The 25958-nt window shown below is 40.0% G+C and overlaps 1 protein-coding gene, 1 long non-coding RNA gene and 1 pseudogene across 3 annotated transcripts; 2 read left to right on the forward strand and 1 right to left on the reverse strand.

The window, feature by feature from the left end:
• Window positions 1-239: 239 nt before the first annotated feature.
• On the reverse strand, window positions 240-20657 carry pdzph1 (PDZ and pleckstrin homology domains 1). Of its 2 annotated transcripts, none has more exons than XM_086301729.1 (12): window positions 20537-20657; window positions 18084-18187; window positions 15346-17580; window positions 15091-15252; window positions 14569-14730; window positions 11687-11788; window positions 5891-6001; window positions 5358-5778; window positions 5120-5162; window positions 4767-4953; window positions 1831-1966; window positions 240-1358 (listed from the first exon to the last, which is right to left on the reverse strand). In XM_086301729.1, exons 2-12 carry the CDS (start codon window positions 18142-18144, stop codon window positions 1259-1261), a joined length of 3720 nt encoding a protein of 1239 aa, XP_086157855.1. In that variant the 5' UTR covers window positions 18145-18187; window positions 20537-20657; the 3' UTR covers window positions 240-1258. The 2 variants fall into 2 exon arrangements, with proteins under 2 accessions (XP_086157855.1, XP_086157854.1); XM_086301728.1 differs by lacking the exon at window positions 20537-20657 and having other exon boundaries at window positions 5358-5515; window positions 5600-5778; window positions 18084-18252.
• LOC147326465 (uncharacterized) lies at window positions 7521-11535 on the forward strand (annotated as a pseudogene).
• Window positions 19023-25433, forward strand: LOC147326466 (uncharacterized). Its single transcript, XR_015130476.1, has 3 exons — window positions 19023-19128; window positions 24982-25120; window positions 25213-25433. It is a non-coding gene; the product is annotated as an uncharacterized LOC147326466 (long non-coding RNA).
• Window positions 25434-25958: the final 525 nt, after the last annotated feature.

Here is a 25958-nt window from a genome sequence, read left to right on the forward strand (position 1 = left end):
CTACTCTATTCTGTTGTTCTACAAAAAAGCCCTACGTAAAGCAGGAATATCTTACTATTTATTATTCAAGAAACTCTATTAGTAGCACATCTCCTAATCCGAGGTTTGGTGGTTCAATCCCTGCATGTCAAAGTGTCCTCGAGGAAGATACTGAATGCAGAAAGAGTTCATAAATTAATTTAATTTGAATCATAACATTTGTAAGAAATGGATGGTAATTAAATGTAAGAAGCAAAATCTCAGGACTTGATTGTAGAATTTATTACAGTGACAGTAATACATTTCTGTCTGTTCTACAGTGGGGGGAAGTATCAAAAGGAAAACTGGTATAAAAACACCATATTAATATAAAAGCATAGAAATGTCAACATGTGATATAAAAAATTTAAAAAAATGAAACCTGCCCAAAGAGTTTTTGGAATTCACAACACAGTATAAATGAAGTACAGAACAAAATGGCTAAAGATTAAAGGGCAATTAGCTAAACTGATGTAATCAATATCTTTTTGTTTTCACTGAGTCTGTTGTTAATTTTAATCTTGTGAATTGTTTTACGAAGCTATCTAAAAACATTTTTTAACCGAAGTACGTGCACACAGAAAACAATAAAATGACTCACATTTCCTTTAAGAAAATGAAAAATATCAGAAGTAATTTTATTAATATCCAGATATTATTTTGCCTATAAGCCTGATGTCACCGTCCTGCAAAATCCTCAGCATTCTTAAGTAGTTGGTGCTGTCTATAGAGACAGGCATACAGGACGTGTAAAGGATGCTTTCAAAGGAAAAGAACATGGTTGTTTAAAAACAATGAAAAGGTATAAGGTATTTTTAGGTATAAGATTAGTTAGGTAAAATAATACATCACAGGAAATGGAAACAAACATGTAATCCTTTTAATACAGTCTACACAGATGAAGGTGATCGATGTGATATTTGAACCGTTTAGCGATGTACTGACTTTTCCCATGTGACTGTTTTTTAATCATAATAAAATTTATTTATAGAGTATAAATTTTACGCCTCATTTGTTTGCGTATACAACCTTGATCTAAAAAATTAGAATCCATTGCAAAAATCCACAATGAATTATAAAAAATGAACAAGGCTGAAAGTAAGCAGTGTAAAAAAAGAGAAGAAAGAAAAATCAAATAAATAATCTTGTCCCTCACATATGGAAAGTATAGCAGTCTGCAAACAGGAGGCTTAATCAGTGATCCACAAGATTCTGTCAGTATTTACAGACACATGTTCATTCACATTCTGGTCTCTTCTGGTGGTCCATTCATGTAGTGCTGAAGTGCCTGGTGTAAAGGCAGCCACTTCTTTATTGAAGCTTTGATAGCTATAATCCATCTGTAAAGAAAAACAGAAACGTCAACATGACAGCATCTTTCAACTGTTGTTTTTAAAAATATATATATTTAAAAAAGCTTATGTACGAGATAGTTTGATAAATCCTGCAATTGTCGTCTAATTTAAGCAGCACACTGGGATAGAGAGTGGAGAGTCGGAGGGCAGAAGCAGCAGCAGCAGCACACTGAGAAGCAGACACAACAAAAACACACTAGAAAGATGTCTTTGTGTACAAATAGAGTAACAGAATGTCACCACAGTCCCTGGCGTTGTTGGGTCAAATAGAAGACGCTGTTACAAGTCAGTCACTTTTGATACCTAAACCGCACTCATACAAAGCTCTCTTATACTGACACAGGTGTACTAAGTGCAAGATCACAGGGGTTGCTGTTCCTAGTACTAAGAAGACATGCTGGTCAGCCAACAAGCTCACGTACTAAGCCTGTGAATAAAACAAGAGTCAGTTCCTCACCGTTTATTTTCATTTGCGTTTTCAGCACACAGGTAGAAAGTTCTGAACTCATCAGATGGAGGTTTCAGCTCAATGATTGAATTCTTGGCTCCATAAGACTGCTCTCGCACCATGTAACCCTGAAGGTAGATGCCACCTGAAGAAATGATGATAAGATGAATATATGTTCCATTTTTTTCACAAATGTAGTCACAATGGAAGGTCACCAGACCAGATCATTCATTCGCAGCAGCAGGTCATGTATTTGCTTTCCTTTTTCAATCAAAAGAGCAAAACCACCTTTCAGCATTTATTATAAAAATAATTTCATTTAACTGGTAAGTGGTTATGCAGACACTTGAAGTGAGATTTTAAGGGACAAAACACTGTGAGACATAACCAATAGGTTTGAGTGATTGGCTTACTTGTCCTTACCTAAAAAATAAAAATGGGAATAAACATTAGTGACATTTTACATTGTATTTATGTCATTACATTCATGCTGGTAAGGCATAAAACTAATATGAAACAGAAAGTAAAAAAGCTCCACGGTGGCTGTTACAATAATTTATATAAGACCAAGGTGAAAAAGTATGTTTCTGTACTACAGTTTCTGGCCAATTAGAGAAGAGTGTATACAATAAATTGTTTCTCACCATTGCACACAGACCTGTTTTAGAACATCTGTATCATGTTGAACATGGGTCTAACAAACCCACAGAGATCCATTATTTAATATACAGAATTCCTTTGAGCCTTTATTCGATCCTTATTTTGATTCACCAGTTCATGAAATAGGCTGTCACCAACTTGCCGCTTGCTGTGGATGCACATATATATATATATGAGCTGAAAATCAGCCTTGTTGACTGTTGCCAGCTTATCAGAAACAGCCAATGCTGATGATAGCGCTGATGTTTTTTGTTGTGTCACATTAACGTTTCCCCGTCAAGTGTGTTGTTGAGATAAAGAGCATGAACAAAGTTTATGAGAACAGTATTTTTTAGAGTGAATATTTATTTGTTTCCCCAACATAAAAGAGGAATAAAATAGGACAAGAATAACATGACCAAAGAGTTAAAAATTTTCACAGACAGATTTTAAAACACTCCTGTGGCAGTTTATTTACTCCTATAGAAATGTATAGGTTATAAAGTCATGATAACTGACACAAATAAACCTATTAATGAAAATGAGCGTATAGTTTGCTTTTCTAATGAATATACCAATTTTTGCTATGAGATTGGCTTGGAATTTAAAAACTGGGGCATTAGCAGTGTCTCTAAAAAACTCGATTGAATTCCTAATACACAGAGGAGCAGATAAGTAATAATAACACCACTCTAAATGTACAGACGAGTACTAGGGCCACATTAAGAAAAAATAATATTATTGATCATTTTAAGACTAAAGTTACACTTTTGACAAAAGTAATTCTATTTTGAGAAAAGAAGTTGAATTTCTATTTCTATTCCTATAACTATTACCTTTAGTGTACAGATACGAAAATATTTGCTATTGCATAAAGCTCAGTAAGCTGTTAATTCACCTGTAGTACACTCCCGATCAAAAGTTTAAAATCATATTTTGCAGGGTCTCTCGCAGCGCACCATCACGGCTGAGGTGGGATGCAGTAAGACAGTCATTTGGAATTTCTTAAATGATCCTGAGGGTTATGGAACAAAAAAGTCAAGTGGAACACCGAAAAATATTTCACCAGCAATGAGCCGGAGGATGCAGTTGGCTGTCCGTCAAGACACTGGATGATCCTCGACCGAAATTAAGGCCGTTACTGGTGCCGACGGCAGCCTGATAACCATCAGACGGCATCTGATACTGAAGGGCTTCAAAAATAAAAAACATCTTCAAAGGCCTCGTCTCCTTGAACGCCACAGAACTGACTGTTTGGATTTTGCAAAAGAGCACCAAACATGGGATGTTTCCAACGTTAATGCCGTTGAGAATGCCATCACATTTTTGGACCATCCTGCATGTTCCCTTGATCTTAATCCAACTGAGAACCTTTGGGGATGGATGGCAAGAGAAGTTTACAAAAATGGACAACAGTTTCAGACAGTAGATGCCAATGCTTTGTGCAGCCGTCTTCACCACTTGGAGAAATGTTCCCACTCACCTCATGGAAACGCTTGCTTCAAGCATTCCGCAACAAATTTTTGCAGTGATCAACAATAACGGAGCTACTCATTACTGAGTTCATGTCTGGATCTTTGATTTCTGTTTTTTGGGGGGGGGGGGTTATGGGTTTTTTGAAGGTGTGGTCCTGATCTTTTGATGTAAAACAGCCAGTTTCAGTTTAAGCATTGTTTTCAATAAATTGAATGCTCAGAAAAATGTTTTGTCTCACTCCCATTTCTTCTTGTTGCATGTTGAAGCTTTACTTGGAACCTTGTTAAGATCCAACCAAGGAAAATATGATGTTTTTTGCCATTTTTCAAGTGGTCTGAAACTTTTGATCAACACTGTATAAGTAAGACTAGCTTAAACTCTGGAATCTTGACTTTGAAAATGATATAGTTGATAGTACACCCTTAATTTTTACTGATTGTTAACATCTTATTGCAAACTTCAGTTTTGTTGTTGAGAGCCCAGCACTGGTACTTTCTGGAATTTTCTGCTTGTGACATTTATATGACATCAAATAGTTTTTATAATTACAGTCAATTTTTTTGCAGCCTTTTTTCATCAACATTAAACATTTTAACAGAACTGTCCAAGGCTGTGGGAAGCAGGGGTGCTGAGGGTGCTGCAGCCAACCCCTGTCACCAAAGACAGACATCACAGTACCACCTGCCAAATGCTAAAAAAAAAAAAAAAAAAATCAATAAAACACCAGTTCTGTCATTATTTTTCTCAGAAATATTTTTCCCTTCCTATAATTCTGGAACTGCCACTGCTATGTTCCATGTCAGTGTTTAAAACATGATGTAGAGCTGTACCTTGTGCGTGAGTTGCACGGATGCCACTGTACAAGTAGAGGCACCCATCCTTCAGAATGCAGTAGTGCTGTACCCAGGAATCCTTGCTTTTATCCATTTTATGAAGCAATCCAAGACAGTCTGGATTTTTTACAGCCAGCGGGGGCAGATTAGAGTTGTGTTTAGTGACATCCACCCAAACATGGTTCTAAAACATAAGAGTTATTTGAGATCAGTTTAAGCTTAAACTGGTAGTAAGCCACCACAATCAACAACATGACCTATTTACTCCAATCTGAGGTAAATGTTATATGCAATTAAATGAACATTTTCTGTAACAAGCCCTCTTTGATTTATGAAAATATAGAACTTACTTGTGTAATGGTATGGGTAGATTTCTCCATTGCTTCCAGCCATCTGGAATCCAACAAGACAAATAAGATTTTAAACATGGTTTTTATTTCAATTTCTCTCTTTCGCTTTTTGAAGAAATAAAGAATATAGACTGCAGTTTAAAGAACTGCAATTAGAATTCAGAATACAGAAAAAGAAAATGGTACATAAAAATATTTTAAATATGTTTGGTTTGGAAAGTTATATCTGTCATTCTACCTTTTCATTTCCTGGTTGGAAGTGGCGCAGAAGAAGTAAACTCGAAAACCAGACTGAGGATGACACTTAAACACAAATGGTTTTCCAAGTGAAGTGTCTGCTCCCACCTCAGCCCCTTCCATCTTTATTGCTGAAAGTGCCTGCCTTTTGCCTTCATCCTGTAATGACCATGAAGTAGCGCCAAAAGTACACAAAAATTTCTTTGTGGACTGTTTGATTTTGATGACCTGTATCATGCTTACCCGTTTGTGTCTGTAGTAGTAAAGGCAGCAGTCATGCGTCAGTACAAACCACCTCTTTCTCCATCCTTTAATCAGACCAGACTGAGTACGCTTATGAAGGTAACCACGACAGGCTGGTCTCGGTGCGTTAGGACCACGAGCAATGTCTGAACCAACAGTCAATGTCAGAACATCTGGACCTATAATATCAACACGATCACAGTTACCATCTAATTTACCCTTCTGGCCTCCATATTGGTTCTTTATGAATCCATTCCACAAATGTGCTTTATTGTTTATAGCACAACACACCTTGTCTGGCTAAATCAGCAGCTTCAGAATGAGGAATGCTGGTGACATCAATACCATTGACAGCTAGGACATAGTCTCCTACCATCAACCCAGCTTCCTCTGCAGCTCCATCTGAAACAGAAATAAATAAATGTTAAACTAACAAGGAAACAACACGATGTAAGTTATCAAAACAAATGACAAGCAGAAAAGCAAACACAGTCCTTACGGTACATAATTGCACAGAAATTTTTTCAAGTATTACACAACCTTTTTGTGGAGTTAGATTTTTGCTCATCTGCCTTCCCATTCTAAATACATAGGGCTGAGCCCATTTGGTTTGGAAAACCAAGATTTTTTTTTCAGCTATCTCCAAGTCAGGTCCTATTTCAACAGTAACATAAAAACTACAGAAGAACATAGTGGAGGCCTAGTCCCCCTTATACTAGAAGGGAAGATTAAAAATAAATTGATAGCTAAACTTTATCAGAACCTGCAATCACAGATCAATCAACCAATTATATTAAAATTAAATGGGAGATGGAGGCTAAAGTCAACATATCAGAGGAAAGTTGGTTAAATATATGTGGAACACAGATGAAAACTACTAGTTCGGGTTACTGAAGGGAAAAATGTTATTAGGTTTTTTATAACCCCCAAAATAAAATACAAACAAACTGGTCAACCGAGAGACGCTGCTGGAGAAACTGTGAGGAAAATATGGCAGATCACTTTCATATATTTTGGAAATGCCCAGTAATCCAACCATACTGCAGTGAAATGGTGAAATGGTCGAATCAATTTACTTGGTGACTGGTCTCAAATTAAATTTGGATTTCTGTACTGTGTATCTGGGCGATATCCCATCAGCAGTCTTCTTAAGGGACAAATATTTGATAAATATCCTGTTGGGAGCGGGTAAAAAAGCTCTTACCAGGAAGTGGCTGGAGAAAGAGCACCCAACAAAGAAAGATTGGATAGGAATAATGGAGGAAATATACAGAATGGAAAAACTTACATCTCTTTTGAATCTCAAAAGGGACCAATTTCATAAAAACTGGAGGAAGTGGGAGAGATTTGTTGAAGGTGGAAATGTGGGATGATGGGTGGTGGGTTATATAACCAGAGTTTAGCTAAATATTTTTTAATGCAACCACTGGAAGAAGAAAAGCCAGCTAAGGATGTGGCCACTGCTTTTAGAAGGCATAAAATAGACTGGAAATACCCTTCCGAACATCACCAGGGGTGGACTGTAAAGTGCTACGTAGACTTCAGCAGTAACACAAAACCTGAAGACACCTAAAAAGAGGTGGAGGGGAGCTCCCCCAGACCGGGCAGATATGAGGGTTTCACTGTGCCAAGATGTTGTTGTCAGTGTGTATTATGTTTTTTGTTTTTTTTATGTGGATGAATGTCAAAATTATAAAACTTTCAAAATAAAATAAAAATAAAGTATATAAAAAAACAAGAAGTAAAGTATAAATTTGCAGTTTTTTACTAACTCATGTTTTATACCTAATTCTTGATTCAATTTTATTTATTTAGTGCCAAATCACAACAAGAGTTGCCTTAGGGCACTCTATACTTTGAGGTAAGGACCCTAAAATAATACAGAGAAAACAGAGAAACCCCAACAATCTAATCGCCCTACATGAGCAAGTGCTTTGGTGACAGTGGGAAGATAAAACTCTCTTTTAATAAGGAGAAACCGCCAGCAGAACCAGCCTCAGCAAGGGGCAGCCATCTGCCACGACCATTTGGTGGTGAGGGGAGGAATACAGGACAAAGACAAGTAGTGCAAGAGAGTCAGAGAATAATAATAAATTATGATTAACTGCAGAGTGATGTTTTATATGTGCATTGAAGGACATATCGTGGTCAAAATTGACTCTAAGACTCCTCACAGTGCTACTGGAGGCCAAGGTAATGTCATCAAGAGTAAACATCCAGTTGGATTCAATATTTCTAAGATTTTTAGGGCTAAACTATACACTAGGGTGGCTGTAGCTCAGGTGGCAGAGCAGGTCAGCCACTAACCAGAAGGTCAGTGGTTCGATCCCAGGCTGCCTACTGGCTGCATGCCAAATATCCTTGGGCAAGATATTAACCCCGTGTTACTGGTGGTGGCCAGAGGGCCCAGTGGCGCCAGTGTCCGGCAGCCTTGCCTCTGTCAGTGCGCCCCAGGGCAGCTGTGGCTACAATGTAGCTTGCCGTCACCAGTGTGTGAATGTGTGTGTGAATGGGCGAATGACTGAATGTAGTGTAAAGCGCTTTGGGGTTCTTAGGGACTGAGTAAAGCGCTATACAAATGCAGGCCATTTACTAACCTATAGCTGAATTAAACATAATCTTAGTGTGTGGTGAGGTCTCTCCATTTACCTGAATGTATTAGATAGATACAGTTAATTATGGAGTACTGAGGTTAATTATGGAGTTCCACAGGGTTCAGTGCTAGGACCAATTCTGTTTACATTATACATGCTTCCCTTAGGCAGCATCATTAGAAGACATAGCATACATTTTCACTGCTATGCAGATGACACCCAGCTCTATCTGTCCATGAAGCCAGATAACACACACCAATTAGTTAAACTGCAGGAATGTCTTAAAGACATAAAGACCTGGATGGCCGCTAACTTTCTGCTTCTTAATTCAGATAAAACTGAGGTTATTGTACTCGGCCCTGAAAATCTTAGAAATATGGTATCTAATCAGATTCTTACTCTGGATGGCATTACCTTGGCCTCCAGTAACGCTGTGAGGAACCTTGGAGTCATTTTTGACCAGGACATGTCCTTCAACGCACATATTAAACAAATATGTAAGACTGCTTTCTTCCATTTGCGCAACATCTCTAAAATTAGAAATATCCTGTCTCAGAGTGACGCTGAAAAACTAGTTCATGCATTTATTACTTCCAGGCTGGACTACTGTAATTCATTATTATCAGGATGTCCAAAAAACTCACTGAAAAGCCTTCAGCTAATCCAAAATGCTGCAGCAAGAGTCCTGACAGGGACTAGAAAGAGAGAGCATATTTCTCCTGTTTTGGCTTCCCTTCATTGGCTTCCTGTTAAATCCAGAATTGAATTCAAAATCCTGCTCCTCACATACAAGGTCTTAAATAATCAGGCCCCATCTTATCTTAATGACCTTGTAGTACCATATCACCCTATTAGAGCGCTCCGCTCTCGCTCTGCAGGCCTACTTGTTGTTCCTAGAGTATTTAAAAGTAGAATGGGAGGGAGAGCCTTCAGTTTTCAGGCCCCTCTTCTGTGGAACCAGCTTCCAGTTTGGATTCGGGAGACAGACACTATCTCTACTTTTAAGATTAGGCTTAAAACTTTCCTTTTTTCTAAAGCATATAGTTAGGGCTGGACCAGGTGACCCTGAATCCTCCCTTTGTTATGCTGCAATAGATGTAGGCTGCCGGGGGATTCCCATGATGCATTGAGTTTTTCCTTTCCAGTCACCTTTCTCACTCACTATGTATTAATAGACCTCTCTGCATTGAATCATATCTGTTATTAACCTCTGTCTCTCTTCCACAGCATGTCTTTATCCTGTCTTCCTTCTCTCACCCCAACCGGTCGCAGCAGATGGCCGCCCCTCCCTGAGCCTGGTTCTGCCGGAGGTTTCTTCCTGTTAAAAGGGAGTTTTTCCTTCCCACTGTCGCCAAAGTGCTTGCTCATAGGGGGTCATATGATTGTTGGGTTTTTCTCTGTATCTATGAAGCGCCTTGAGGCGACTTTTGTTGTGATTTGGCGCTATATAAATAAAATTGAATTGAATTGAATTGAATACAGTTCAAACCACTGCAGCGCAGTACCTGTAATTCTTACACCATGCTCTAATTGCAACAATATTGTTGTTGTTGTTATTATTATTTTTATTATTGTTGTTGTTGTTGTATTGTATGGTATGGCCTGTATTTGTATAGCACTTTTCTAGTCCCTAAGGACCCCAAAGCGCTTTACACAATCAGTCACCCACCCATTCACACACACATTCACACACTGGTGATGGCAAGCTACATTGTAGTCACAGCTGCCCTGGGGCGCACTGACAGAGGCGGTTGTGGTCAATCGTATCGACTACTGAACTGAGGACTAGCAGGATAAGCACAAAGATGAGTCCACTGTCAGAGGCCATAAGAAGATTATTTGTAACCTTCACTAAAGCTGTTTCTGAGCTGTGATGAGCTCTGAAACCTGACTGAAACTCTTCAAATAAGCCATTCCTCTGCAGATGATCAGTTAGCTGTTGGGTACTCTTTCAAGAATTCTTGGGACAAAAGGAAGGTTGGAGATTGCCCTATAATTAGCTAAGACCGCTCAGTCAAGTGACGGCTATTTAAGTAATAGTTTTAACTACTGCCAACTTGAAGGTCTGTGGTATGTAGCTAATTAATAGTGATAGGTTGATCACCAAAGTTGTTTTCTTTGGTTGCCTCCCCAATTGGACCAGTAATGACATGTTTAGCAAGTGGTGTCCAAAAATGATGTGGGCTTTATAAATGATTGGGAAATTTTCTACAGAAAACCCAGTCTTGTTAGGAGAGAAAACATCTATCCCACTTTGGATCGAGCAGCTCATGGATGGGTCTCATTTCTAGAGATCTGGCCAATTTTATAAACCCCTCCCCCAAAACGTGACTATCCAGAGTTGGGACCAGGAAGCAGAGTTGCAATCTTACACACCTCTCATCACTGGCTGTGTAGACTTAGAGACTGTGTCAGCTCCCAAACAGACAAACCAAAGATCAGGTAGCTGCTCTGCACTGTTGCCACATGGCATTGAAGAAGATAACAGTGGATTAATTATATCTTTAAACTTAAACCCTCTGGAACACAAACTTGGAGTAATCAGGACCCTACAACACCGGGCAGAAAATGTTCCCTCTGAGCCAGAAGGGGAAAGGGGGTAAAACACACATGTAAAGAAAGCTCTTAAAACATGTGGTTCTCCTAACTGGGCTTTCAACAAATCAGCAAAGATGCACAGAGCAGAAGGTCAGACACAACTAGGGAGAATCAGGACAAGCAGAACAATATTGTCATCTCTTATGTAGCAGGTTTATCAGAGAAACTCAGGAGAGTCTTCTCCAAGCATGACATCCCAGTGTACTTCAGACCCAGCCTCACACTCAGACAAAAACTGATTCATTCCAAGGACAAAACTCCCGTACACAACCTTAACAATGTAGTGTATGCTGTACAGTGCAGCAAGGAATACTCAGACCTCTACATTGAAGAAACCAAACAGCCACTCCATAAATGCATGGCACAACATAGAAGAGCCACCTTGATGGGACAAGACTCAGCTGTCCATCTGGATCTAAAGGACAAAGATCACTCTTTTGAGGATGCCAATGTTCACATTTTGGACAGAGAAGACAGATGGTTTGAATGAGGAGTGAAAGAAGCCATCTATGTCCACTGTAAACGACCTTCTTTGAACAGAGGCGGTGCCTTACAACACCAACTGTCTGCCATCTATAATCCAGTTTCGAGATCCCTTCCCAGACGCCTAAACGCCCACTCACATCCTGGGCCATCTGACCTCAGGAAATCACATGATAGGTTGGGGCTAGATCTCACAATGGATTCACCTGAAACCCTGATTGTGGCCCACACCTGTTTTCACACCTTGGCTCGTGTGATTAGGTAGAGGATAAACAGCAGGTCCACGAAATGTGTAATTACATTTGCATCCTGGTTACTTTTGCAATGCTTAAATTCCAGAAAATAAAAAAAACACGCAAAATAACAACTACAAAGCAGTTGAGTCAGCACTATGATATAGAAATTTACTTACTTGTGTCAACCTCTGTGACCACAATGGGTTTAGAAAACTGTATTCGAAAGCCCCAGGGATATTCTCCTGTCCCTTTGCTGATCTTAACAGTCCTCTCTCGAACTGGAAGATGTTTGAAGATGATGAAAGAGATGTTTAACAAGAGCAGCAAAATGTACATATGCACAGCAGGTAAAAAAGGTATTGAACTCATCACCAATTTTCTAGGTAAATATCCAATGTACACAATCAAACCAAATATGTACATGAATTAATTTATGTGTAATAATGAGAAAATGACACAAAATCGTCATTTTAATAGCACTCTACTTTTTACACAGTCATACTCACTATTTACAATTCACACCCCAACGCATACACCCAACGGGCCACGTTTAACACTGACAAGCAGAGATAGGAGCAGGCAGGTCTTCATGCACCCGTGTTTCCTGCACCTTGTCTGGGGCAGAGGTTGGCTGGTGTTCCAGGGTCAAGCCAACTGCATCCCAGGGTTGCTGTTGGCTCTGGGGATCATCCATTCATCCGCACTTCGAAGGGCAGGGTGGATGTGGATGGTTATCTGTCTTTGTGCAGCTTCATGAGGGGTGGGGGGGTTCCTCTCCCTGCTGCTATCCACTGGTTGTTGTTGCCCCACCCACAGGATATGGGCATTTGCTGGCTCTGGGGTGCCTGGCTGGGCGATTTGGTGTGATTGCTGACCTGCTGCCTGGTTGGCTTGGACATTTTTGTTGCATTGAGGCTCCACCGATTGCGCCCAGGTCATTTCCTCGGATTGTGCTGGGATGGCCGGCCTCTGCCAGGGTCAGCTGCCTAGTGCCTCTGGTTCTTTAGCACTCCTGCCTTTTAGCTGTGGGCTTCCCTCTTCCTTAAACCGGCGGGGACACACTTTGGCCTCGGATTTTCAACACTCTTGGGGGACTGGGTGGGGTCTTCCCCTGTCTGTCTCTCGTCCCCAGGGGACGTTGTTGCAGTCTCTCACCCTCATTATCAAGTACGTTTCATGACAAACACCCATGCACAGGCACTCACATTCTTTCTTTCTCTCTCTGTTTCACACAGACACTCACACACACGCAAAATTGTATGTTCCTCTTGGCAAAGCAAATGTGTTTGGCACCACAAAGCATTTAGATCATGAATCTGGTTGCTAAAACTTCCAGACAGGACAGGTTACTAAAAAGAAAGAAATATATTTACTTAGAGGATTGTTAGTTTGTTCAATACTTATTTCACCCGCTGTATGTACACTACCGGTCAAACGTTTTAGAGCACCCCGATTTTTAGAAGATTATGCAGTTTAATGCCTCATTGCACTCTGAAATGAAAGCATATTACAAATAAGCAATGCAAAGCACAGAAATCGTGGAATCAATTTATAGAGCAAAATGTATTCTAAACGTTTGACTCATCAAAGTAGCCACAGATATAACAGCTGAACATGCCCATGGCATTCTTTCTACAATAGCAATCAAATATTCTTCAAAACGTTTTTCCCATATCTGTTGCAGAAGTTCCCATAAATGTGTGGCACTTGTAGGTTGCTTTGTTTTCGCTCTTCTGTCCAGTTCATCCCAAACTAGCTTGATGGATAGTAAGTCTGGAGACTGTGCTGGTCACTCCATGTTTTCAAGCTTACCATCTTGTTCTTTTTTCCTGAGGTAATTGATTTTCTTGCTATAGGATGAGCTCTTGACCAACTAGGCACATATCAGACGGTACTGCATGGTGCTGCAGAATGCTGTGGTAGCCGTTTCTGTTCAGGGTGCCTCTCACTCTGTACAAGTCACCACCCCCTGATCCAGCAAAACAGCCCCAGGCTATCACACTTCCTCCTCCACGTTTGACAGTTGATGCCACACACTGTGGAACCATCCTTTTGCTTACTTGACAGCATCCAAAGATTCCTTGTGATGAACCAAAGATTTCAAATTTTGATTCATCAGTCCATTTTCCAGTCTTCTGTAGTCCAGTGGCAGCGTTTCATGGCCCAGGCAAGCCTCTTTGTTTTATTCTGACGTCTTAGCGAGGGCTTTCTTTCTGCAGCTTGTCCTGTCAAACCTACAGCTTGAAGGTTTTCTTCACAGTTGAAACTGAGAATTGCTTACTACAGTTGCTATTAAGCTGTGCTTGAAGCTGTTGTCCTGTATGCCGCAAGCTGTTAACTCTCAGAAACTTGTTCTCTGATTCAGTTGTGGCTTTGCATCTGCCAGACCTCTTCCTGTCAGAGTTTGCCCCAGTTTATGAGTGCCACTGTACTCACTGACACCTTGACTTTCTTTGCAATTTATCTGTAGGAAGACGTACATTTTTAAGTGTTATGCTGGTGTGGCTCTCTTCCATTGTCCATTTAGTTTTTTGCACTGTTTTTTTTTTTTTAGCAACACACTACTTTCTGCAGTACAGTGCTGTTCAACTGATGCTCACGAGGGTACGGTACCACAGTGTGTTCCTACACTGCTGTTATGCAGACAGAGGGGGTTGTAAGTAATCCAGAAAAGTTGGAACACCTGTAGGAATTAGTTGCACTAGCTTTCAAGGCTTGATCAACCTCCATTGCTGCCGAACAGCTGCACTTTTTTCAGTTTTGGGTAACCTTACCTTTTTTTTTTAACCTCTGGCAGTTCACCACGTACCTTTGTACCATTTCAAGCTATTCATTGGAGTAGAACTACTTGAACTGCAATAAATAACTGGAAAAATTGGGGTGTTCTAAAACGTTTGACTGGTAGTGCTAAGTTAAATTCACAGTAATATCTCTGCAGTACTCAAGAGTTTCTCAGTAATTCTCAGTAACAACTAGGATTCAGTACTAAATGACCTGTTACTGTCATTAAATTAAATAAAGTTAACTTTTTTGTAAAAACACAAAAGCTACAGCTTACTTGAGACGGCACGAGTTCTGGTGGTTAGGCTGGTATGAATTCCCCCAGAGCCTACATTATCTCCTTGAAAAATCCATGCTGATGAGTGGAATGTTTCTGTATAAAAGCCCCTGTCTTCATTTTCTTGAAATGCTATGTCCATAGAAGGCGTGTCCTCTGATACTAGCAAAACAAAGAAAGACACAAATCAAACAAACGAACACTAAACAGCACAATTCATTACATATAGATGCATTTCTATATCTGCAGTTGTCAAATCAGCAAAGAAGTGTAAGGAGCTTGGAAAGAAAGCGACTTAAGTTTTGAATACCTGTCCACCTGGTTGTATAAAACTGAAGAAACTTCGCAGATGAGATGTGAAACATCTTCACAAAACTTAAAGAAGTCCAGTCACTTTTTATGGATAATAAACAGATAATACAGCATTCTGCTTGCACCACTTACAGGACTGGCAGATCAAATTTAATCACTAAACTTACTCTTTATGACATTTTTTCCCTTCAAGCTTTCCATCAAAGTCACCTGATTCCTCTGTGATGTCACTGGTGATTGAGCTTCCTCCAACAGAGCTCCACTGCTTGCTCTCTTTGAAGAGCTTTCGCCTTTTAGCCAAGTGTTCAGAGCCACTTGTTTCCGAATCTTTATGAACCACGGGCTTCAGATGCTCCTTGATCTCTAAAGAAGCTGGGAATGGTCATGAAGAATCACAAATAGGTGAGTTTTACATAACTAATTGGCTGAAACGAATTTAAATGAATATGAATGGAAATAACTTACATTTAGATACAAACTGTTTTTCAGTCCTGTTAGTTTTACTAAGCGTCTCTTTTGCAAGGACCTCTGTGTCTTTAAAATCTTTTGCTGGACCTGATGATATGCTTGCAGGTTGTCTTGAATTTTCTGTGTCGATTTCCAGATAATCTGTCCTCTCATTTATCAGTGGGAGAATAGGGTCGGTATCTTCCATGTTTTCACTAGTTGGTTTAGGTTTAATGTCCTCTGTAACCTCATTTAAGTTTAATGATTCTACATCTAAGTCCTGCAAGAGGGACATGCATGGGTCGTCCACAGCATTTCTAAAATCCCTCTTTAGACAACTATCCAGGGATAATTGTGAGTCCCTCTGCAAGAGACTTGGCTCAAATGCACCATCTGTTATTGTCTGAACTGAGAACTTGCTATATCCGGGTAAAAAAGAGACTGAATCCTTCTGGTTTGCATTTTTAACCTCATTGTTTGCAGGTAGTATTTCTGGGTGACTCTGTAGCATATGTTCCTCTGAGCCACTGCAGGATGGAGGGATGACTTGTATAGAAAAAGCTCTTCGAGTTAGCTCTTCTGTAAGGGGCTCTGGACTGTGATATTCTCCTTCTCCAAATTCTTGGTCAAATCCACTGTCTGCTACTTCACATTGATCAACAGTATATTCACAATCATCAGTGTCTAGACTTTCCATATCCTTATAAATGCTCAAGTTAGTATCATGTTGACTGTTGAAGTCATGTCTTTCACAGTGTTCAGTGTTCATGATGATTTCAGGATTAATCTCAGAACCAGTCACATAGAATGGACTGAGCAATGGCTGTGCTCTGGCATGGCTGTCTAGAATTTCCGGAACTTGTTTTAAACTCCCTTTGGTTTGTGAAAATGTATCATTTTCTAATCCAAATGCAGATAACCTGTCATCGCCCTTTTCAGTCCTTTCTAGCTTCTCTGTCTGGAGGGGAAGTGAGCACATGACCAAAGAGGAAAAAGATTCTCTGTAAGGTAGCTGGAGATCTTCCTGCATCAGTCCTAGACCCTGTGACATCCCAGGAAATGTTTGACGTCTTTTCTTGGGTAATGAACATACTTTGTGTTCGACGGTGGCAATACTATTATTTCTAATCCAGGATTTTCTTTTCTGACTATTGATGAAGTCTTTCATGAAGCTAGACCTGTTGGTAGACATCAAGGGTCTCATGAACACTGGGTCATAATTGTCAGATTGTGATAACTCATCAAAAGAAGGTGGCAGACCCCCTCTTTCTTCTTCTTGTGCACAAAATAGACATTGAAGTTCCTCAGTGGAGGTCAAGTCTCCTCGTTTATCAACAGCTGGACTAGAAGTGTTGATTCTACAAGAAGCTAAGTCTTGTGTCAGACCTTCTAAACTATTGTTTTTAATATCTGCAAACTCTTGGGGTGGGGGGATGTGCCAGAACCCATCACCAGAACTGAGACTTGTATGGAAACTTTGCCTCTTTCCTTGGGGTTTAATATTTAACAGCAGCGGTGGGCTTGATAGATGATCTGCCAGTTTAAAGTCTCCCGATCCTTGTTGTTTGTCATCACTACAGCATTGACTGCAGTCTGGATTGTCCCATATATTTGCAGATCTGGCACATTTTGAATCACAATAAGGCTCAGTTTGTTTACTTGTGGTTCCAGTGTGATCTTTGTCATTATTGTTGTGATTTTTTTCCTCATCAGTGACATTATCCAATGGTTGTTCAGAAGACTCATTGTCTGGCATCCATGTCTCCTCAAATTTGCTCTTAAAAACCTCAGTACTGGACCAGCTTTTATTCATGAAAACAAGTGTGGTCTTGTTGCCAGATGTATTAAGCTGAAGTTTTAAATGTGATCCAGTGCAGTTAATATTCAGGATGTTAGTAACTGGAATTGGTGAGTGGATTTGATTTTCAGATAAGGGTTCTTGTGACTGCTGAAACATAATATTTGGTGATGAATCTCCTGTTACAGAAACTGAGGTTACTATTTTCACTCCGTTCTTCTCGTCCTTTGTTGTTTTGGTATAAATACTCTTTTGGTGTGCAAATGAATTCAAGTGATAATCTTGCTTAAATCTTTTCTCCTTGGGTTCAGGATTGTTGTATTTTTCCTCATCTTCAGATCTTGACAGTACATTTTCCTTTCGAAAAGAGTCTGTTTCTCCCTTTTCAACAATGTCATCTTTGGTGCAGACAGTGCTTTTGTTCTGCTTTTTAAAGATGTATGGTGAGATACTCTCTGAAAGAAAAAGCAAAATAGTGAAATAATTATATTAGAGGATGTTTGACAGTACAAGTATTATAGTGCTTACTCATAGTTTGTTCTGGTTTCTTTCTAATATTGTAGGCCCTTTACTGTAACAATATAAAGCTCAAATGCTGTTGTGAGTTAGTGCTACATAAATAAAATGATATAACACAATTTTCCCAACACTACAAAATTACTTTGGAACTGGTGAATTTCATTCTGGGGTTGCTTGATTGTTGGATACCTCATGCATTGAGGTTTAAGTACTGATCAATACTTTTGCTTGTTTATTTTAGCTTTTTCTCCATAAAGTTAAAAGCCCATTAGGATTCAACATTATACTAGTTATGCCATAAAACCCACTATTATGAAGCTGCTATTAGTCCTCTACCGGTCTCAAGAAGTACTTGCACGTTGTATGCACGTGTGGAGAAAAATGTGAATCAGCTAAGCACAAGATTAACCTCACTGCGTCCTCCCAAGCTCCAACTCACGTTTGTTGCTGCTGGAGCTCTTCCTCCTCTTGCTATTTCTCCTTCTCCCCCTCTTGCTCATTCTGAAATCCACCACAGTCTCACATCCGCTGGGAAACAAAACACTGAACGAAGACAAACAAGTGTTGTATTTTTTATGGGTATATGTACACATTTTGGCTCAATACATTTTCAGATTCCAGACTAAGCAGATCATATGTCAGTTTGCTCTGACTGTTTTAATGAATGTTTTGCTTGGCATTTTGTACACTGACATGAAAGCAATTATTAAAGAAACAGAAAATGTAAATCATTAAGATGCTTAATTCTCAGTATTTATCACCATTTTTTTTAAAAATACAAACACTAGTAATTATTGAAATGTCTAATTACTGTTGAACAAACTGATACAAAAGGAAAAATTATAACCTGGCAATATCCAGTTATGTACAGAAAGTTTATGCACTGGTATATAATCCTGTGCAACTCAGTTAACATGTGCATCAAACAGTTTCCTGCTTAAGAAGCAAAAAACAAACAAACAAAAAAACCTCCTTTTGTCTGAATGAGCACCATCTATAAACAGATAAAACATCAAAGTGTGTTAACAAGTTAGAGCTGACACCTGGTTTTGTTTTGTTTTTTTGTTTTTTGTTTTGTTTTTCTGAGAGAGATGATTTTCAATAAACGACAATAATGTCAGTAAAGTCAGACATGTGACTTATTCAAATGTGAAAATTAGAGCTGTTAGTAGGGGTGCAACGATATTCGTATCGATATTGAACCGTTCGATACAGTGCTTTCGGTTCGGTACGCGTATGTATCGAACAATACAACATTTGTAATTTATTTTATCAACTTTCCTTCTGACGATGCTGTCTGTGTGGAGCGCTCAGTGAATCTGCGTTCGACTACTCCGCCTAGGCTGCACTGTCGAGCGTAGATCCACTGAGCGCTCAACACAGACAGCATAGTCAGAAGGAAGAGCGCAGGGCACCTCCCCCACCCTCATTCAGATCTGGCGTTTGGAACTATTTTGGTTTTCATGTGACGTATGACCCTGAAGGTAAGCGCGTCATGGACTAAAGTAAAACAGTATGTTGGATGTGCCATGCAATGCTCAATTACATGGGTGGGAACTAGTGTGTTAGCGCAGTTAGCTCGTTAACGTGTTGGCCGTCTAGCCCCATGCACGGGGCGATCGGCGGTAGCTCGTTAACGGAGATTTGCCATGTTGTGGTATTAAGGTCATTTCAACGAGATTAACCTGAAAGCACTAGTGGGAACACAACGAATATGACTGCACATTTACGCCGACATCATCCTAGTGCAAAGACAAAAACAACAAGCATGCTACTAACTTTAGCCGAGTCATTTAGACAGCTGTTAGCACATGATTCTCCTTATGCTGCTGAGAATATAACCCAGAAGAAGCGGATAGTATAGCTTTTATTTTGGAAAGAGCCATTTCTCTGTAATAAACTCTCTTTTCCAAAGATGCATGATTCCTCAATCAGATACAGGGCTTGCAATATCGCTAGCCTGATGTCCTGGGGCTAGCGATTTTTTCAGTCGGGCTACCAAAATCTATCTCTTCCCTGCCCGTCGGGCTATTGTAAGAAGGAAAAATATATGTCAATGCTTTTGCATTCTTTCAGAAATGTAGCTGGGTAATTATGTCATTGGCATCGGTGAGCCACTGTCAATATGTGACATATTGAAGTCGCGTTTGAATTTGCGCTTGTTTTTTTGCTTTCACTTTGCAATCGTGCGAACTGTGTATAGAGAGCGACAGCACTGATCTGTGAGTGATGATAATTTGTGCACCAATTCCTCTGACATCGTCTTATTAATCGTTAGCTTACTATGCAAACATGACAAGTGAAATCTCCCGCAGCTTAAACATGTGAGAGGTTGATCGCGCAGAGAATCGCTGAGCTTATGTGAGTGCGCGTGTAAAAGCATTTCAGTTCTGCTGAGCCAAATAAGACAGGTCAGGGTGAAGAAGTGACAGCCAAAGAAAAGCTTACCACAAAACGGAGAAGTTATGACAAATCAGACTATAAGGCAAAAAGAAAGTGCAGCTTTATGGTTTCATGGACAAAAGAATTTCTGTGGCTGCAATATGACGAGCTAAATAACCAGGGCTGCACATAAGTGGTCCGCAGGTGCGCATTCGCTGTCAAAATAAAAAACACGCACAAGGGTTAGGGTTAAATTTAAAAACTGTACTTTTGAGTTAAAATATATATTTATAATTTTAATAAATGACAAATTAAAAAGGCATGAACATTTTTTTTGTATCGAAAAAATATCGAACCGTGACACCAAAGTATCGAACCGAACCGTGAATTTTGTGTATCGTTGCACCCCTAGCTGTTAGGTTACTATGTTTAATGTTAGAAAGCTTTGCTCTATAGGGATCATGTTGACCAAGTAAACTTATTTTAAAAATAGAAAAACATCTGACTTACCTATTGATGTGATATCCTGATGACTGCTATCAAACCTTTATGTAGCAGACATGAAAAGATAGACAGACTGCCGGCGAACAGCTGCTTCTTTTCCACTGTCTACATTGCCTGTGTCTCTCAGACTGTTCCAGTTCTTATTGTTTCTATTCTTGATACTAAGCAGCTTATTACGCTTAATCTTGTCAGCCACTGATGATGCAGTACTAAGCCTGCTTATTCAGCTATACTTTTTCACTGGTCAATTGAAAGCAGAAAGCACATGATGCACATTTTTTCCTACATGTTTAAAAAGCATTCACCCCTATCTCTCTATGTCCTTTTTCACAATACCAACTGTGAATAACTACCTCCCTTTTGCTCAACGATTCCTGCAATTATTTACTTTTTTTAAATGTTTATATTACACTTTGCAGAGCCAAAGCAAAGTGTTGAGTTTCACTAAAAAGACTATTGCCTTTTTGATGAAGGTGCTAAAGTATGGATGCCTCTAAAGAGAAATAGGATCATAACAGAACAGTTATATTAGCAGGACATTAGTTGTAATTAAAAGAATTTTAAATTCAATTCTGAATTTCAACAAAGGTCAACAAGAATGGTGACAATAGACCTTAGTTGCTGCATTCTAAACAAACTGAAGATAAGCTACAGATTTTAGATCAGTTGGAGAGAAATTCAATTCAATTCAATTTTATTTATATAGCGTCAAATCACAACAAAAGTCGCCTCAAGGCGCTTCATAGGTACAGAGAAAAACCCAACAATCATATGACCCCCTATGAGCAAGCACTTTGGCGACAGTGGGAAGGAAAAACTCCCTTTTAACAGGAAGAAACCAGGCTCAGGAAGGGGCGGGGCCATCTGCTGTGACCGGTTGGGGTGAGAGAAGGAAGACAGGATAAAAGACATGCTGAGGAAGAGAGACAGAGGTTAATAACAGATATGATTCAATGCAGGATGAGAAAGGAACCAGGTCAGAGCAGTTTCCACTTCGGGTAAGGAGACCAGACAATACAAGCATGCAACCTTTGCTTTTTACTTTATAAAACATTCCAAAAGGTAAATCTGGCTTCCTTACACAGACATGGAATTAATGGGGTTAGGTTAATTGGTTATTCTAAGTGTCCAAAGGTGTGAATGTGAGTGTGAATAATTGGCATACAAAAGGAGTCACTATGTTTGTTTCCTACTGTTACCAGTTTGCTCAAGTTGGCAAAAAACAAAGGAGAGTCCACACACACACTTTTTCCAGTTTATTTAATTGAACAGGCAATAAATTGTTAAAGTGTTAGGTATCAGTAGTGCATGGACGAGGGTAAGTACATGCAAGGTGTTGAATAAGGATGCAAGAACCAAAAGATAGCCTAACAAACCAGCACAATGGTGGAGCGGTAGATGGCGCCCAGAGAGAGCGAATAAACCAAAAGCAGGCTTTTTGCCCTTGGCCACTTCTGATGACCCACACAAGCTGTCAGGTTTATATTGTTGATTGTCATTATGCTTAGAAATATTTACTCATATATATATATATATATATATATATATATATATATATATATATATATATATATATATATATATATATATATATATCGTTGCACCCCTAATATATATATATATTAGGGGTGCAACGATATTCGTATCGATATTGAACCGTTCGATACAGTGCTTTCGGTTCGGTACGCATATGTATCGAACAATACATCAGATCATCAGAAACTTTATTGTCATTGTCATGAGAACAACGAAATTAAGAATGGTCCCCGATGCAATGATCGGGGACCATTCTTACAAAATTTTTAATTTATTTTATCAACTTTCCTTCTGACGATGCTGTCTGTGTTGAGCGCTCAGTGAATCTGCGTTCGACTACTCCGCCTAGGCTCGACAGTGCAGCCTAGGCGGAGTAGTCAAACGCAGATTCACTGAGCGCTCAACACAGACAGCATCATCAGAAGGAAGAGCGCAGGGCAAGCTAGCGAGACAGAAGTTAAGCTCTCCTTACAACATGGACCTCCCCCACCCTCATTCAGATCTGGCGTTTGGAATTATTTTGGTTTTCATGTGACGTATGACCCTGAAGGTAAGCGAGTCATGCACTAAAGTAAAACAGTATGTTGGATGTGCCATGCAATGCTCAATTACATGGGTGGGAGCTAGTGTGTTAGCGCAGTTAGCTCGTTAACGTGTTGGCCGTCTAGCCCCATGCACGGGGCGATCGACGGTAGCTCGTTAACGGAGATTTGCCGTGTTGTGGCGTTAAGGTCATTTCAGCGAGATTAACCTGAAAGCACTAGTGGGAACACAACGAATATGACTGCACATTTACGCCGACATCATCCTAGTGCAAAGACAAGTGGAAGCAGAAAAAAAACAAGCAAGCATGCTACTAACTTTAGCCGAGTCATTTAGACAGCTGTTAGCACATGATTCTCCTTATATGTTTAATACGCTGCTGAGAATATAGCCCAGAAGAAGCGGATAGTATAGCTTTTATTTTGGAAAGAGACATTTCTCTGTAATAAACTCTCTTTTTCCAAAGATGAGTGATTCCTCAATCAGATACAGGGCTCGCAATATCGCTAGCCCGACGTCCCGGGGCTAGCGATCTTTTCAGTCGGGCTACCAAAATCTATCTCTGCCCTGCCCGTCGGGCTATTGTAGGAAGGAAAAATATATGTCAATGCTTTTGCATTCTTTCAGAAATGTAGCTGGGTAATTATGTCATTGGCATCGGTGAGCCACTGTCAATATGTGACATATTGAAATCGCGTTTGAATTTGCGCTTGTTTTTTTGCTTTCACTTTGCAATGACAGCACTGATCTGTGAGTGATGATAATTTGTGCACCAATTCCTCTGACATAGTCTTATTAATTGTTAGCTTACTATGCAAACATGACAAGTGAAATCTCCCGCAGCAAGCTTAAACATGTGAGAGGTTGATCGCGCAGAGAATCGCTGAGCTTATGTGAGTGCGTGTGTAAAAGCAGCAGGATTTATATTTGACTACGATGACCTTCACAGACAGATATATATTTTAGTTCTGCTGAGCCAAATAAGACAGGTCAGGGTGAAGAAGTGACAGCCAAAGAAAAGCTTACCACAAAACTGAGAAGTTATGACAAATCAGACTATAAGGCAAAAAGAAAGTGCAGCTTTATGGTTTCATGGACAAAAGAATTTCTGTGGCTGCAATATGACGAGCTAAATAACCAGGGCTGCACATAAGTGGTCCGCAGGTGCGCATTCGCTGTCAAAATAAAAAACACGCACAAGGGTTAGGGTTAAATTTAAAAACTGTACTTTTGAGTTAAAATATATATTTATAATTTTAATAAATGACAAATTAAAAAGGCATGAACATTTTTTTTGTATCGAAAAAATATCGAACCGTGACACCAAAGTATCAAACCGAACCGAACCGTGAATTTTGTGTATCGTTGCACCCCTAATATATATATATATATATATATATATATATATATATATATATATATATATATATATATATATATATATATATATATGTCCAGGTTGAGGGGCTATTAAATAGCCCCTCGGCAGTCCGATTGAAGTTGACTGCCTCACTACAAATCTATCTGACTTTCCATGTTTCACAGCTTAAGCCAGTGGTCTCAAGTCCCGCCATTACCTCTGGCCTCTGCCATTTCACATATTCCTGAATATTTATTTCAGCATGATCTCCTTTTAACTCAGTCCATAGAAACTTTTTCTCGTCATGACTCTGTCCTTGTCAATCACAATATACTCAATATAACTTCTTTTTAAATCATGCATGTTAAAGTCAGTTAACACTGATGGTTAGCGTGATGGATGCCAGCAAGCCTCCCCTGATACTGTTCCTTGAACCCACTGCTCCACCCTTCCCTTGCAGCTACAAGCCACACTGCAGGATGACTAAGGATGACTTTGCTTAGTCATCCAGACCAAACACTGAAGGCTTTTCTCCCCCACACAAGATCTGGGCTGTGTGCCATGTGTGCATTCTCCTTTGGTACAAAAAAATCCCAGCAAAGAAGAACACACACACACACACACACACACACCCTAAATCACAGTAAAATGTCAGGAGATCAAAACTCCAGTATAACATTTTATTACAAAGGTAAAATGTCTTGATGCATGCTGAATCATCCAGGTAAGTGAATCCCAAAAGGTTGATACTGTTCATCTGGACGTAGCATTTTCAGTGGTAAAAACGTTTTGTCACTCATCCAAGTGACTTATTCTGTCTCAGCTGACTGCAGGTTTCCCCAATCTTATAAACAGTATATTTGCATAATGACTGAAACCAGCCCATGGAATGAACAATGGGCTGTGAGGTCAGTTCCAGGGACCCAGGGTCCATGAGCAGTGTGGACTCATATTATATTACATGTGTTTTTGCTGCACTGTGCTGCTGTTCATGTGTTCCCATGTTTGTAAGGCTGACAGGCTGGGTGACAGGCACCTTCAGGCCTGGTGGGTGTGGCCCTGCCAGGTGGCTGGCCAAACCTGAAGTTCATGCCACGCACCTGCAGCTGCTCAGCCTCGTTGGGGGAGAAACTCGTTGTGTGAAACTCCATGTGAGTTTTCCTAGTGAGCCAAGTTTAGTGAGTGTATGCCTGCTGTAGTTGAGTGTCCTGACAGCTGCCTATGTTATCCCCTCACCCCCCAGGAGGCAGCGAGCACGGGGTGTGCGGACACAGAAGTGGAGAACATGAAGCACTGACTTCGGGAGCAGAACACACAACACGGGAGTGCATGGGGATTTATTGTGTAATATTTACAGCACTGTAAATAAACGCACTGCTTTCATCACAAGAGTTCTGCATTTGGGTCCTTCTTCCCCACACCCCCACGGCCTGCCACCGCAGACTATGACACAGCCAATGATCAATGACCACTGATCAATGGCCATGAGTACTGTTCACAGAAAATTGGGGAATGGCTGCAATCACAGCATTGTAAGATGGTGAAAGATGAACGCCTCCTCAATTCAGAGATGGTCTTTCCCTTTTCACATAAATGGCCTCCTTGACTCCGCGCTCAAACCAGCGTTCCTCCCTGTCCAGGATGTGTACATCCTCAACATTGAAAGAGTGTCCAATGGCCTGTAGGTGTAAATAGACTGTGGAGTCCTGGCCGGACAAGTTAGCTCTTCTGTGTTGTGCCATCCACTTCTTCAGAGGTTGTTTGGTGTCCCTGGTGCATATATCATGGCAATCATCCTGGCACTGGAGGTGTGGTCCTAAACTTTTGATCAGCTGTAAAACAGCCTGTTTTCAATAAATTGCAAGCTCAATAAAATGTTTTGTCTCACTCCCATTTCTTCTTGTTGCATGCTGAAGCTCTACTTGGAACCTTGTTAAGACCCAACCATGAAAGATATAAAAAAAAAAAATTGCCACTTTATTAAATGAT

Source organism: Aulonocara sp. 'chitande type north' Nkhata Bay, linkage group LG7 (genome assembly GCF_057382095.1).
Source record: "Aulonocara sp. 'chitande type north' Nkhata Bay isolate Kocher_YH1m ecotype deep benthic linkage group LG7, A_spYH_male_GT1.1, whole genome shotgun sequence".
Classification (NCBI taxonomy): Eukaryota; Metazoa; Chordata; class Actinopteri; order Cichliformes; family Cichlidae; genus Aulonocara; species Aulonocara sp. 'chitande type north' Nkhata Bay.